This window comes from Chelonoidis abingdonii, chromosome 1, assembly GCF_003597395.2.
Source record: "Chelonoidis abingdonii isolate Lonesome George chromosome 1, CheloAbing_2.0, whole genome shotgun sequence".
Lineage (NCBI taxonomy): Eukaryota > Metazoa > Chordata > Testudines > Testudinidae > Chelonoidis > Chelonoidis abingdonii.
In genome coordinates, this window is record NC_133769.1 from 200,854,832 (window position 1) to 200,870,162 (window position 15,331).

At 43.8% G+C, this 15,331-nt stretch overlaps 1 protein-coding gene across 1 annotated transcript; it reads right to left on the reverse strand.

Moving 5' to 3' along the window:
- Window positions 1–6,212: 6,212 nt before the first annotated feature.
- Window positions 6,213–14,896, reverse strand: MIS18A (MIS18 kinetochore protein A). The gene is made up of 5 exons (XM_032798286.2): window positions 14,668–14,896; window positions 14,484–14,550; window positions 13,699–13,821; window positions 8,020–8,113; window positions 6,213–7,276 (listed from the first exon to the last, which is right to left on the reverse strand). The coding sequence occupies exons 1-5, from the start codon at window positions 14,882–14,884 to the stop codon at window positions 7,199–7,201; spliced, it is 579 nt and encodes a 192-aa protein (XP_032654177.1). The 5' UTR covers window positions 14,885–14,896; the 3' UTR covers window positions 6,213–7,198.
- Window positions 14,897–15,331: the final 435 nt, after the last annotated feature.

A 15,331-nucleotide genomic window follows, 5' to 3' on the forward strand; every position in this document is an offset into this window, starting at 1 on the left:
TCGCAATGGGGGAAGAGTGATAGTAGAATTGAAAACAAACAAACAAACAGCTAGAGTTTTAAAGATGCCAACACTACAGTCAACACTTGGGGAACAGTGGCAGCTAATTGAATAAGGAACAAGTCAGGAAGGGAATGATAGGACAAACCTGACAACCTCAGAGTGAGATAGTGTTTGCTGTGGATCTGGGCAAATTAGTATTTCTTTCCCACAAAACTGCTGCTCCAAAATTTGTTAAAGTATGGTGATAAGAAAATGTTCAAGATCTGCTTCAGGAGTCATCTGCTTGGTAATTGCACTTTTTATTGAAATACAAATTCTCCTTTCTATTCCTCCAAGGTGTTTAGAGCATCAATCTCATCTAAGTTAATGTATGCTTCTCTTTCTTACGTACGCACATTGAGGAGTTTTAAGCATGTGACATCTTCTATGCATCTATCATTATTTCCTAGTGAATATTCAATACTCTTATTTATTCAAAAACAATGAAGACGTGACAATCTACCCATTTCTTATCTTCTTTATGCAGCTAACATGATGGGTATAGTTTGGGGGGAAATGGGGAGAGGTGTTGCCCCCCACAACAGGGCCTGCTTTATGGGTGGGTGCTGTGGTTAGGGAGGCAAGACTCAGTGCACTTATCTTAATGCAACAGGACATGCCCCTGCCAGCAGCCCACCTGACCCCCAACTTCCTCCTCTTTGTCCCCCAGCAGCCTGGGGTGCTGGCTATTTGGCAATCCAGGGTGGAGCCCACACAGGGAAGCAGAAGCCTGGCATGCAGCATCCCCTTGCACCATGAAATACTGCAGCAGGCTTGGGAGGCACCAGAAAAAAAAGGCAGCAGTAAGTCCAGCTGCAGCAGCTGGTGCCAGAGCAGCTGTAGCTCCCACACTCAGGTCTCATAGACTTTAAGGTCTAAAGGGTCCATCATGATCATCTAGTCTGACCTCATGCACATTGCAGATCACAGAACCTCACTCACACCTGAAACAGATCTCTAAAGCATGATTTGAGGACATCAGTAACTCAGCCAGAGATTAAAGACTTCAAGTTACATAGAATTCACCATTTAAGCTAGTTTAAGCCTGCAAGTGATTTGTGCCCCATGCTGCAAAGGAAAGAAAAAGACTTGCATGGTCTCAGCTAATCTGACCACAGGGAAAAATACCTTCCCAACCCCAAATATGGCAATCAGTTAGACTAGGGGTTCTCAAACTGGGGGGGGTCAGATGGCCTCAGTGGGCGACAAATTATAATGGGAGGGTGAAGCTGCACCCCCACCCAAACCTCACTTGCCTCCACATTATTAATGTTAAATAATATAAAAATGGTGTTGTTAATTTATGGGGGGTCACAACTCAGAGCTGCTTGTAAAAGGTCAGCATACAAGAAATTGAGAACCATGACTTAGACCCGAAACAATGGCAAGCCCACAAGCAAATTACCTGGAAAGACTTATCGTAGTAACTGAGAAGACCCCATCTAGGTCCCATCTCCAGCAGTTGGGGATTTTTTATGGCATTCGCACAGATGACCACGCAGAGACCATTCCCTCCACAAACTATCAACTCAGTTTGAAGCCAGTTAGGTTGAACTCCCCATTCCCCTTTGGAAGGTGTTTTCAAGAACTTCACTCTCGAAGGTGGAAACCTGCTAATTCAAGCCCTAAACTTGATTTATAGCCATAGGCGACAACGAGCAAGCAGGGAACCCTGCTAAACAACTCATGTCTGCCACCACCAAACTAAGCACAGCCCATCACAAGACACAAGAGCACACCACACACTCCAGCCGGGAAGAGAAAGCCAGTAGCCCAGGGAACTGCTTCAGCATGTCAAGATGTCCATGTCGTGTGAAAACTGATAAATGAAATTGTGGTTTAATGTTCATTAATGTAAGTTCCTGTACCCATTTCACTACAACTGCCTGCATTGTAACTCTTTCACTGTTTCTCCAATTGTAATTCAAACCCCATTAAAACGCTCACTATCCAATTTTGTAAAAGCATTCTCCAACTCATTTTGCAAACCCCTGTATTCTGATAGCTATAGTTTAGCTATGTGTGAATGAGCGCCATGTATGGATGCATTAAAATCAACCTCACAGCCCCAGCCTGTCCTGATGAGGTAAGTTCACTACCAAACGCTGCAAAACCTAGACAATAGTGAAACAAGTAAAAGCATCCTGCCCTAAAAAGAAGTACGACCAAAGAACACCGAGAGGAAGATCAAAGCCAGGTCAAGCGAATGTCACGCCTGCAATTGTGACGTATGATCAATCCAACCCAAAGCAGCGGGACACACGCAAGACCTATAGACGTATGAATCCAAAACTAAAAGCTGTAAAAAGAAAGGGTGAGATAAGAGTACTTTGGAACATTGCGCTGCCAACATGGAGCCACACCTGCTGATTACATTTAACAACAGCAGAAGACAGCAACTCCCATGAACTACATAGGGAAAAATCCCTATAAAGCTGGTCTCTGTCAGACTGAGGACTTTAGTCTATGTCTCTTCACTGCAGCCTCCAGGAGCATCAGTGCACCTGACCCGGACTCGCTCCAACCTTGGTACAGGAGTACCGGCCGATATTCGTCACAAGCACTTAGCTGGAGACTATAAATATCTACACAAACTTGTATGAAATGATTGTGTTGAATGGATATATATTCATAGGAATAAGTAACCAAACAACATTGTTTGCTGTTATCTTTTATTTTATTATGGTATTTACAATAAATGTGACAAATGTCTTGTCCCCTTTAAGATCCTGCTAGTTTTTATTGGTATAACATGTGTATATGGATATTCAAACATGTTGCTGGGTCAGCCCCTCTCTCTCACTTTGCATTTCTCATGCCAACAGGGACACTCTAATACATGCACATGCATTAGACACAAACATACACAGTTCCATTCCCTCCTGTCTTGGCCAGGCAAGCTGCACCCACATAACCAAAAGGGGTCCTTGTGTGAGACATCAACAAACTTTGGGATAGGTGCCTGGCTCTGCAGGCCAGCCGTGACTCCACTGCAGGCCCAGCACTGCAAGCCTCAGACAGGCACCAAATTTGACCCGCACACGTGGCCCCGTTGGCCTGGCTGGAGCTGCCCCCCCAAATATAGAAGTCAAACTACACTTCTGGTCAACATCTTTCCCAGCCTCATTTCTTTCTGGTAGTGGATTTTACTATCTGTATTCCAGACCAGATCACTAGATCTCAATACGTAATCCTTCTATCCTCTAAAGAAGGATTTCTATTGACATATCTACTTTTAGATGCATATACTCAAAAGATGAACTACAAAATAAAAATATGCCCAAGCTAAAATCACTCCAGTGTCAACTGTACACTGTTTTCAGGGCTGACCAAGCATAAATGACAATCATAGAAATGTAAGGCTGGAAGGACCTCAAGAGAGCATCAAGTCCAGTCCACTGGAGAGGCAGGACCAAGTACACTTCTACCTTGATACAACGCTGTCCTTTGGAGCCAAAAAAATCTTACCGCATTATAGGTGAAACTGTGTTATATTGAACTTGCTTTGATCCACCAAAGTGCGCAGCCCCTCCTCCCCCAGAGCACTGCTTTACTGCATTATATTCACATTTGTGTTATACTGGGTCACGTTATATCGGGATAGAGGTGTATACCTAGGCCATCGCTGACATGTTCTCATGAGCACATAGGACAAGTGCAAGAAATTTAGAATAGCAAATTTTGAATGTGACCCACTTCATAAAGCTGAGCTTACTTTAGTTTTAGGACATTGAATAGATGTCAGTTTATCCTGGGTTCAGGGAGAGAAACTGAGGAGGCAGGAGAGAACTAAACAACGCAGGAACAGTTGCTCAATAACACATACTGCCTATCAAGCAAGGAGCAATCCCATAATTTCATAGAGACCACATACAATGGTTCACAGTATATTGAAAGTGATAGCTGTAACTTTTAAATAGAAACATGTGGGTCTTAACTCACAACTACAATATTTAAGATTTTGAATGTCCATATTTACTAAAAACAGTTTTACATCTAAACAGAACAATGTCTTTGGACATTACCTTTAATCTGGCTGTTGCACTGACTAATTAACTGAAGATGGAATTTACTATTGATCATTGTAGTTGAAATCACATATTTATCACAGAGAATCTTTAGTAAAAGGCGAAAGATTTACACGAACTGAAGAGAAAGCAGAATCATATACACACACCCACAGCAGATCAGTTAGTTGTACACTTCAACAGAACAGCAGCTGGCAACACTGACACTTACTGGAAAAGCTACCTTAATAAAGTCTGATTAAATTAATGGGTCTAGATCTCTTGCCTTTTGAGTCTGTGCTCATTCTTCCCCCATAAGCCCTGAAATTTTAGTGGTTTGCCAAGGAAGAAGCTTTAGAAGCAGTTGCTTCAGAAGCGCAAGCAGAAAAGGCCAAAGGGAGCAACTTTAAGATGGGTGTTCTGGATTTTCAGTCCCAGCCACTTCAGGGTCTGAAGGACACATTGACCTTTCTAGAAGTAACTTCAGGTGAAATTCTCTATCCTTTTGCGTTCCCTTCGAGAACACTTTACAGAAGTGCCCCTCACTATAACAAAATCTGGCCAAACTTCTGAAGGCCGTACATTCAACTTGTGGCATTTCTTTTGTCTGTATATAATGTGATAAACCTTGAATGGCCAAATCCACTCAATTCCAACATTTTAGGGAATGTACTAGTCTAGGCATTAATAGCTGGAATCCTGATGATTGGGGGGGGGGGGGGTCAGAAAACCAGGAGAAAAATGCGGGACACCTGAAGTGCCTGGTGTCTATTTAGCATAGCCATAGCTTCAAGCACCTCTGCAATTCTCCGTAGGTCAAACTGATGGCACCCATTAATGCCTTCCAGCATAACAATACAATACTGCATCTCACCTCTGCTCATCCTCCTAATAATTAAGTTTGTGAAGGTGTCACCATACCCATCTCCCACATAAAAAATTGTGGGGAGGGCACAGGGAGAAAATGCTGGTCCCAGTTATATGGGGAATAGGTACACAGAACCCTTGGCAAGAGGGCAACTGGAGGGTGGCACACAGGACATTTGTGAGGTGGAATACAAGGAGCCCTTGGTATATAATAAACTCAGCCTACAGAAGCTACAAAGTGTGCAGCCCCCTTACAAGCATCTGGTATGTCCATCATTAAGATGCATTGCTGCCTTACATGAAGGGCAATTTTTGAAGCCTAGAGATTTGTGAAGTCTCACAAGCAAAGAAAAAGTTTCTTCTTAAAAGTAGAAAGTAAACACTTGAAATATCTAAAGCTAGCAGTTAGTTAACCATTAATGTTAGGTATCTAGGTTTAGAACTATTTACAATATAATGAGTAGACCAGAGAGAGGGGGGGAAAAAAATCCTCAGACACTGCAAGTTCTGACTCATAACCACTGGCAGTGAGAAGGAACTGAGGGGCAGTTGGGGTGATCTGGCCTTTTATGCCATCAGGTATGAGGGACAAAGACACTCAGGCCACAAGTGTGGCCCAAAGAATCCAGAGTGAATTGGGCACTTGCTCACCAACAGTGGAACACAAATAGAAAAGCACTTGAAGCAGCATCTAAAAATTATATGACCACAAGACACAAGTTCAACTTCAGTAAAGCAACACTGAGGAGGGACAAAAATAATCACTGTGGGGCCATGACAGTTGATTACTCAAGAAGAGTATTTAAAAGGGTAAGGGGAAAAGTAAAAAACTGTTGTGGTCAGAAGATAAAGAAAAAGAAAGATCTTACATGGCTAATGCTGAAGGAAAATAAATTTCACTCAAGTTTGGAGAAGTTGTATAGCAATTCCTACTAGTGAAATAATTTCAGTGAAGCAGTTAATTTGAGTTGCACCTTATGCAATGCAGCCACAAATTAGCTATAGCCCAATTATAATCTATACACTCAATCTATCAGAGAGCCTTTTGCAAATAAATTGGTGTTCATTGTTTATCTGAAAGAGAAAGACAAATGGAAATAAATAGCATAATTTGTTTTCACTGATTGGTTATGAATAGAGCATGCCACTGCCTGCTGACAAATCTGTGTTAACTACCACAGCCTAGGTTACACTTGGAACAAAAGAAGTGTTGTACAGTTTGATAATTTGCACAAAGTTTCAAGGGGCAAAAAGTGTACCAAGTCCTGAAGTAAGAAAGCCAGCAAATCACTGATGTAGTTTCTTTTTTAGTTTTATTATAAATGTATTTACAAGACTTTAAACATTTTACATTGGATTGCCCAAGTATCTTGGTTTCATAAACAAATTTATAAACTAATTCTAAGTTTTGCAATATATTAGAACACAAGACTTTAAATAAAAATCAAACAATTACAAAATTGATATCAGAACCAGGTAACACTCAGACTATAGCACTTAACTAAACGTATTGAGTTTAGCTTATATTTAAGCATACATTTTAAACTTGCTCTTCAACCTTGTTTGAGATGAAGAATGATTCACAATATTTTTTTAAGCTCCACAATAACTGGATTTTTTCCCCCCAAGATGTTCTATGCAAAGTCTGTTTTTTGGGGTTTTTTTTTTTAAAGTCTCCAGTAAAGAAAGTTAATAAATTCTGGCTGGCCCAAGGCTAGAATGCACAACCTGCTACATTTAAATCCTACTGCTCAATGCCTAGCAGCACAGGTCAAGGGAAGGCTATAAAAATAAAATGATGAACAATTCAATCATCATTTCTCCAAGAAAGTTCAGGGTTAGCTTGTTACTTTAGTTTTAGGAAATTGAATAGATGTCAGTTCAGCAGATAATTTTGGATGACTCTCTCAGATATTGGCAAAAGGGCTACCCAAGTTATACCATGATACTAGCCATGCCTGCTGAAATCCAAACAGCACTACTCAGCTTCAGGAGAATCTATTTAACTACCCTTTTAAGTAAAAGTTGCCCAAAGCCTGGGCAGGGAGACAGAAAAAAATATATACCAAATATATTGGTAGCATTGATGTCAGCAGAAGGGAATATTTTAATTTTACGTACATCATCCCACAAGTCAGTGTTTTATTCCATTAGAAAGACTGATGAAGCTTTTGTGCTATTCACTGGAAGGCTTTTGCAGCACTCCAACAGATTCTGGAGATTACGAAAGCAAGCTTTCCATGAAGTGTTCCCAGTAATAAGATACATACAAGAAGTTTCTTTCAGCTATTATGACGTGATGCAAAACTTGATTCAACTACAGACAGTCTTGCCTCCAGTGCTTTCAGTATGGTTTCTGCCTGTTAAATAAATTGGAAAAATAGTTTTCCAGAAATATGCATTTACAAAAGAAAACAAATTAACACCACAATGATAGCTACATAACTAGTATTGACCACAAGAGATCCATTACATTTCTGTTTTCAATCTTTACTCACCATCCTCACTAAAAGTAAGAGTTTACATAAAGTTCGGAGGTTTGGTTAATTCTGACAGCCTACTGTAGCGATCGATGTAGCCACCGCAACTATCCTAGAGTTATCTGACACTTGGCTGAAAGTTTCACTGTGTTCATCTTTTGTAATACAAGTTTAGCTTCTCTCAGAGGTTTCATTCATGTGTTCTCTTAAGTATTGTCCTGGCTGCAAGATTATGGAATGATAGGAGCCCAGACCTCTCCAAAGCTCAAAAGAAGGCATTTCCATATTAAAAATATTTTGCATAACACTGGAAATATATTTCAAGTTTGCTTAAATATATGAGAAATTATTTTACTTTATGACTTCAAACCAAGCTGGTCAGAAATTCAAAAAAGCATCAGTGACAAGGTTTTTGTTTGTAAAAACTGCATCTAGAACGAAATTCTGAAGTACATACACATAATAGGATATAGTTAACTATATAAAAATGAAACATGACAATATGCATGAAAATTAAGATCAGTTTGGCTGAACTCATCAGTGATTAGGAAGATTTACAGCCAAATCAAGAATAATCCACTTAAATTGCAGTTAACCCTGAATTACTTAAAACAAAATCTTACCCTTTCTATTGCCTCTTCTAAGCCAGCTCGACTTTCAAGAGTTAAAGGTTCATCATCAGTTACAGCTTGTTTTTCTGAGGATCCTAGAATGTAACTAATATGGTAGAGTTACAGTTCACATGATTATCAGTCATAATGCAAAACAAGGAAACCAACATCGAGAATGGTTCTTTATGACAGTGTGAAGTACTACAGTGATCAAAAAAGCATATGCTATTAATCAATGTGAGCAAAATATTGATTTTTTTAAATAAAAACAGAATTAAGTCATACTGGATTATTTTAACTAAAAAAAATTGAAAATTTTACTGACAACTTATGTTAAGGCCTCAACTTACGATTATCTATTAATCTAAATTAAAGTAACTGTAAGCAGTACATGGCTGCTGTGAAGTTTTAAAGAATGTCCATTGAACTAGTGGAAGTCACTGCGAAAGTAACAGCCTGCTGAAATGCTAAACCACCTTTAACAGTAGTAGCCTTTTCTGCAGGTGCAGAGAACATTTCAGTTTATCAATCTAATTCAGTTCAATGACTGACTCATTTAAAGTTAAGAAACTTGTTTTTTCAACTCCCAACTAGGACACAGTTTTCCTCTTCCAATCTATTAATAAAAACTAGGTATGAGAGAATGAGATAAAAGGTTACTAACCTTTCTGTAACTGTTGTTCTTCGAGATGTGCTGCACATGTCCATTCCTATGTAGGCGCGTGCGTGCCCTGAGCACAGTTGCTGGAAATTTCACCCCTAGTGGTATCCATCAGGTCAGCTCTAATGTCCTTTGGTGCTGTATGCATACAGCACTGGTATAAAGGGGACTGCTTACCCCATTCCCTTTCAGTTTCTTCTTGACAACCACCTCCAAAGAGGGGACAGAAGGTGGGTCTTGGAATGGACATGAGCAACATCTTGAAAAACAAGTTAGGGAAAGTAACAGCTTTTTCTTCTTTGCATGCTTGCACATGTCCATTCCCACAGAAGTGACTCAAGCAGTTGTATAGGAGGTGGATTTGGAGTTTAAGGACAGGCTGACTGCAAAACTGCCTGACCAAAGTCAGCATCCTCTCTAGCCTGTTGAATAATGGCACAGTGCGTCATTACTGCATGACTGGACGACCAGGTCGCTGCCCTGCAGATGACCTGAATCAGAACTTGCACTAGGAAAGCTGCGGAGGCAGCTTGGGATCTTGCAGAGTGAGCTAAAACTCCTGGATACACAAGGCGATCCATGAAGAGAGTCTCTGTGCAAGGATAGGGAGAGCTTTCATTCTTTCTGCTATCATTATGAATAGTTGAGAAGACCTGAAGAACAGCTTGGTCCTTTACACATAGAAAGCTAAGACCCTCCAGACATCCAGTAAGTAGAGATGCTGTTCTTCTCTATCTGCATGCGGTTTAGGGTAGAATACCAGTAAAAAGTTTGTCTCAGTTCCACTGTAGTCAAGCAACTTTAGGAAGGACAAACTGGTGTGGCCACAGCTGTACCTTGTCCTTAAAGATTGTGTATGGGGACTCCAATATGAGGGCCTGGATCTCGATGAGAATGAGCATGACGCTAATGGTTCAAACAGGGGCTCAGTGAGCTTTGACAGGATGAGGCTCAAGTCCCAGTCAGCATGAGATCTCTGGAGCAGCCCTTGATTAACCAGTTTATAGATACAGAAAGACACGGACTCCCTTTTTTTCCTGAGAAAAGCTGCTACCACTGCCACACATTTGGTGAAGATTCATGGGGCAGCCGACAGGCCAAACAGGAGCACCGAGAACTGATAACAGGTTTGATTCGGTATAAACCTTAGGAAGCATCTGTGGCAGTGGAAGATTGAGATGTGGAAGTTAGTTTCCTTTAGATCGAGGACGGCATACCAGTCCCCTGGATCCAGCAAGGGGATGATGGAGGCCAAGGAGACCACGCAGAACATTAAGTTCTTGAGGTACCGGTCTAAAATGTGTCAAAGCCCACCCATGGCTTTGGGATTAGGAAGTAAAGGGAGTAAGACCCCTTCCCTCTCATGTTAGCTAGAATCTCTTCTAGGGCTCCCATGCAAAGGCATGATTGACTTCCTGTTGCAACAGATGCTCACGAGAAGAGTCCCTGAAGGGGGACGGAGGGGAGGGGAAGAAAGATATTGGATGGTGTAACCCAGTCCTATTGTGTTAAGGACCTAGTGGTCCAATGTAAGCTGAGTCCAGGCATCCAAGAAATAGGAAAGGCGACTGGAAAATAAGGGGGGGGGGGTAGCTGGATCCGATGCAGGGGGGATAGCGGTGCCAACCTGGAGCATCTCGTCAAAACAGATCCCAAGTGCATGGGTCCGGGTTGAGTGAGGCCTGCTGACAAGGTCAGGGGAGGAGGTCTGCATCTAAACACCCTATATTTCCTCCTGTGTTGCTCCTGCCTAGGAGGCTGACAGAAGTATCGGGCTGTCGTTGTGGCCTGTACTGCTTTCTTGACCCTGCTGGCACATTACATCCCAGGGATTTCAAGGTTGCTTTTGAGTCCTTGAGGCCATGCAGCCTGTGATCCATTTGCTCCAAAAGAGTGACGTTCCCTCAAACGGGAGGTCTTGAATCATTTCTTGCACTTTTTTAGGTAGCCGTGAGGACTGCAACCACGAACTCCTCCGCATTGTCACCACAGTAGCCACTGATCTGGCTGCAGAATCAGCAGCATGCAGGAAGGCACAAGCCACAGTTTTCTCTTCATTAACATGGGAGAAAAATGCCTACATGGAGTCCTGTGGGAGAAGGTCCTCGAATTTAATCATGGACTCCCACATATTAAAATCATAATGACCCAGCAAGGCTTGCTGGTTTGCTATGCAAAAATGAAGACCCCCTATGGAATATGCCTTCCATTCGAACAGGCCCAGTTTCTTTGGTTCCTTTGCCTTAGGCATAGGAGCAGTCTTTCCCTGGTGGTCCTTCTCACTGGCAGCTGCAACAACTAGGAATCCCAATGGAGGGTGAGAGGGGAAGGGAAAAAAAAAAGAAAAGAAAGGAATTCAGTCCTCTTGTCTGGTGTAAAGTACTTGTGCTCTGTGCACTTTGCTGTCAGAGGGAGAGAGGCATGGGTTTGCCACAGTGCCTTGATTGGTTTCATAGTGGCATCATGCAGAGGTAGGGTCACTCTAGAGGGTCCCACAGTTGATAAGATGTCCAGGAGTCTATGTGCAATTTCCTCAAGTTGGAGGCTACTCGCTTTCACAAGATGTACAAGGATGTTGTTGTCATCTTGCAGATGGGAGGACCCTGGTGTCACTAATGCCTTATCTGGAGAGGACATTAGGACAGACTGCGGAGCCTCTGTAGGTTCCTCAGTTTCTGCCAAGGCCCAGTGGGCGTCCTCCCAAGGCTCAGTACTGCAGAAGATGGGGCCATGGTATAATACGAACAGCCCAGAGAGCCGCAACGTCAACTTTGTCAGACTTCAAGGTCAGGTCCTATTCCTCTCCTTGACACAGACTCTGACCTGTCGTGTGGAGACCAGAGCAGTGTCATGCCGCTCAGACCCAGAGACAGTCTAGGAGGCAATCTTGTGGCTGATAACAGGGGCTTCCCCCTAGACAGTGGTCACAGCCCCAGGTGAGGCTCAGGGGGAGGTTCCCAGCCTCTCTGTGGCACTGGTGGTGCAGAGTTTTGATCCTCCAGGCATCCCAGCACTGATAGCGTGAGAAGGTCCTTGGCTGCTGCGAACGCCTCAGGAATTGACGGCACCGCGAACTGGCTAGTGCATTGTCTACTGTGACATTGCTCCTTTGTATGTGTCAAGAGAAGCTTGTGGTGGCATTGGACTTGCTGACACCTGATGCTGTGGTGCCAGGGGAGACAAGTTCAGATCTTGTTCTCTTCCTGTCTCCCTTAGATTTTGGCACTGGAGACCTGGTTTTCTCTTGTTGCTTGCAGCGCTTCTTCTTAGGCACAGAGGAGGGCAATCAGCGCCAAGAGTACCAAGTCAATGGAGAAATGCTCCACACTGAAGCGGAGGTGCTTGATGCCGAGTCCAAGCACAGCTCCAAAGCCAGGCTTTAAGGCTGCATCCATGAGGACCTTCAGTTGAGCCTCTTGCTCCTTTTTGGTCCACGGCCTGAAGTCTCTGCAGATTTGGCAGAAGTCTTTCCTAAGAGCTTCCTGCAGGCACTTGAGACAGCTCAAGTGGGGGTTGCTCAAGGGCATAACTTACAGCAGGGAGTGCAGGGCTTGAAACCCAGGATTGCCCCACCACTAGCAAGGTGGACAATCCTGCAAGCCAAGTGTGGAGGTATCCGAGGTATCTAAAACTACTAAAAACTACTAACTTTAACCACTATTTACACCAAAACAAACATGAAAAACCAATAGGAGAAAACTGCCTAAGAGCAATGAAGGATTCCAGCCAACCGTCACAGGCAGTAAGAAGAAACTGAAGGGAAAAGGGGTCAGCAGGGCCCTTTATACCAGCGTTATGTGCGTGCAGCACCAGAGTGCGCTAGAGCCAACTCAATGGATACCGCTGGGGGAAAAATTTCCAGCAACAGTGCTTGAGGAACACATGCACCTATGTAGGAATGGACATGTGCAAACACTCAAAGAACTATTAGTTAGTTCAATTCACTAACTAAAGCTAATACTTCCTTTATTAGGGGAGTTGTAAGACATTTTTATTTTATTTTATTTTTATTAAGAGTTTTTTGCATTTACATATCCAGCACATTTAAGGTAGTTCTATTCAACTAAAAGAATTCAAAAAGCTATTTTGTGCATCTTAACTGAATTTGAATTTCCACAGAAATAGTGCTTAAATCACAAGTAAAAAATTAACAATCCCAATAAACTTATATTAAGCTACATAACTGGTTAAACAAATAGATAGCATATGCTCCTGGTTAGCAAAAAGCACAAAAATTAGCTGCAAATCAACGTGTTTTAATGGTTAGCAACCAATGAGAATGAACCTTGACTTAGGAAAAAAATTAAATACACAAATGCAAAAACAAGATTAAGTGAGATTTAAATCAGTCCACACTGTTAAACAACTTAGTCCAGGATTTAGATACCGAAGAATATTTTAAATCAACTATTTAGCATAATGAAAACGCATTTCAAATATTGTAGCTACGTTGGCACCTGAACTTCCAGCTTTAAGCACAAGGCCAATGCATCAGCACACCCACATTTTACCACACTGTCATCCTGCTAACTTTGTCCTTGAGGTTAGATGGAACAAATTTTACGTAAGATAGATCTGAATCCATTTGCTCTTAGTGACCAGTCACTGTGATATCTATGTGCAGTGTCTTTAGAATGAGACTGGAAGTAGCGGCACCTTCTTGCTGCGTTGGGTACCTAGTATAATTTTATACACTTGTGAGTTGTAGTCTATAAAAGAACACCCAAAATATGTAAATATCAGGTCTTAGGCAATATTATACTGTACATGGAATGTTTTCACAACTTAAGTGCTGTGGTATAGGAGACATTAACAGAGGACACTGCTCTTGAACAAAAGGAATTTAGAGGGATAATCCATAACCTTCTCCAAATACCCACTCCCATCCTCTCCCTCACACAAGTTTTGCACAAATTATCTGATCACTAAAAGTGTTAGTAATGATCCCAAACTACTTGGCACTCAATCTAAAAGGCAAAACCAATTTGCATATTTGTCTGATAACTTGGACCATCAGTTCTCATCCTTACCTTTCAATAGAGTCAACAGTGAAGCAAAATAAGTCTCGCTTATAGTCAAGATGTTTTGGGGTGCATCTGTAGATGTTCCCAAGGGTCATTGAACAGCCAGAGCAGAATAAAGTTTCAATCATGCTGTAAGCAAACATGTAACCACTTCTTTAGAAAACATTTAAATTGATTCTAATTCATTCACTCAGTCTTAGAAGAGATTCATATACATCTTTGTTTCATTTGTATTCCAAATATACAACCTTTGAATCCTATCCAGGATCTTACCAAGGAACATTCCTCATCTATATAGCAGCCTACATTAGACCAGCCTACATAAAACTGACTTCCAAACTGGTATTTTGCTTCAGGTTACCCTGTCTCCCTCCCAAGCAGTATTTTGTCATATTAGGGCAAGTGAAAAGGATCTTGTCTATGCGGGTTGTTATAGGAGAGTTTGCCTATTGCTCAACTGAGATTTGTTGGGCCTTTTCGATCATTAACAGAGCACAATTTCTTCCATGTTTGTTCCCTGGTTAAGATTTGTGCAGCAGACACTTTGAAGTCACCGAGCCAAAGCCTTCGGATTGGGAGAGTCTCTCCAGCAGCAAGGCCAACAGCCGCACCAACGCTGCACCTTTACCAGTGGTTTCAAACACAGCGCGCAGCTGCCCCGGGGACGCGCCGGCTCGAGGGATCAGAGAGTGGCTGAGGCGGGGCCGTGCGGGGGATGCTCTGGGCAGATCCCAGCCGTGACTCGGGGCTGCCGCACTCCCCTGGGCCTGGGGCGCCCCGCGGTCACTCACCATCCGCACTCGCCGGGCCGGCTGGAGAGTTTCTGCTCCTTCTCCACCGAGACGTTGGGGGAGGCGCCTGCAACAGACAGACGGGGACCAACCGTCACTAACGGTCGCGGGGCGCGACGGGAAGGGGCTCGCACAGCGGCGCGGCGCGGGAGGGCTGGAGGCCGGCACGCGCCGGGGCACTCACTGCGCAGCAGGACGCAGCCGGTCTCCTCGTCGTTGGCCACCCAGCCCAGCGTGTCCCCCACAGGCCGCTTGCAGCCGGCGCACAGGAACACCATGGGCAGCTCCTCCTGCTCCCCCGCGCCCGCCGCTGCCGCCGCCCCGGGGCTGCTCTCCGCCTCCAGCAGCGACAGCGACGCGTCCAGCCCCGCGCCCGGCGGCACGTACTGCGCGCCCGCCATCCCCGCCTTGAAACCGCCTGCCCGGCCAGCGCCGGAACCGGAAGCCACACGCACACACGGGGCCCCAACAGGCAGAGCCCCGCCCTCTCCCGCAGGGAGGGGGATAAGGAGGGGCCGGGCTGGCAAAGCTCCGCCCCTTTTTCCTGTCTGGGAAGGGCGGGGACGGCGAAGAGCCCCGCCCCTTTCCGTCTGTAGTGTGGGGGAGGGGCTGCCTTGTCGTGTGTCTGCGCTGCAGCCGCAGTACCCAGAGTAGCATCGCGCCCTATGTTGCTGGGGCGACTCAAGCGCAGGTTGGTAGAGGCCAGTCTCTGCAGTGAAAATAAGAGGAGTCTTTGAGGCACCTTAGACACTAACACAAATATTTAGGCCTAAGGTTTCCTGGGCTAAAACCCACTTCATCAGATGCACTGAGTGGAAAATACAGTAGGCAGTGCAGTGAGAGGCACA

What these genes read in the sequence shown, in the direction of transcription:
- MIS18A (XM_032798286.2), bottom strand. Translation starts at nt 14,884, where the DNA reads ATGGCGGGCGCGCAGTACGTGCCGCCGGGCGCGGGGCTGGACGCGTCG. An exon ending in ACTGTTGACTCTATTGAAAG is followed by an intron (nt 8,114 to 13,698) that starts GTAAGGATGAGA and finishes CTACCATATTAG; the next exon opens with TTACATTCTAGGATCCTCAG. An exon ending in TAGAAGAGGCAATAGAAAGG is followed by an intron (nt 7,277 to 8,019) that starts GTAAGATTTTGT and finishes TTTATTTAACAG; the next exon opens with GCAGAAACCATACTGAAAGC.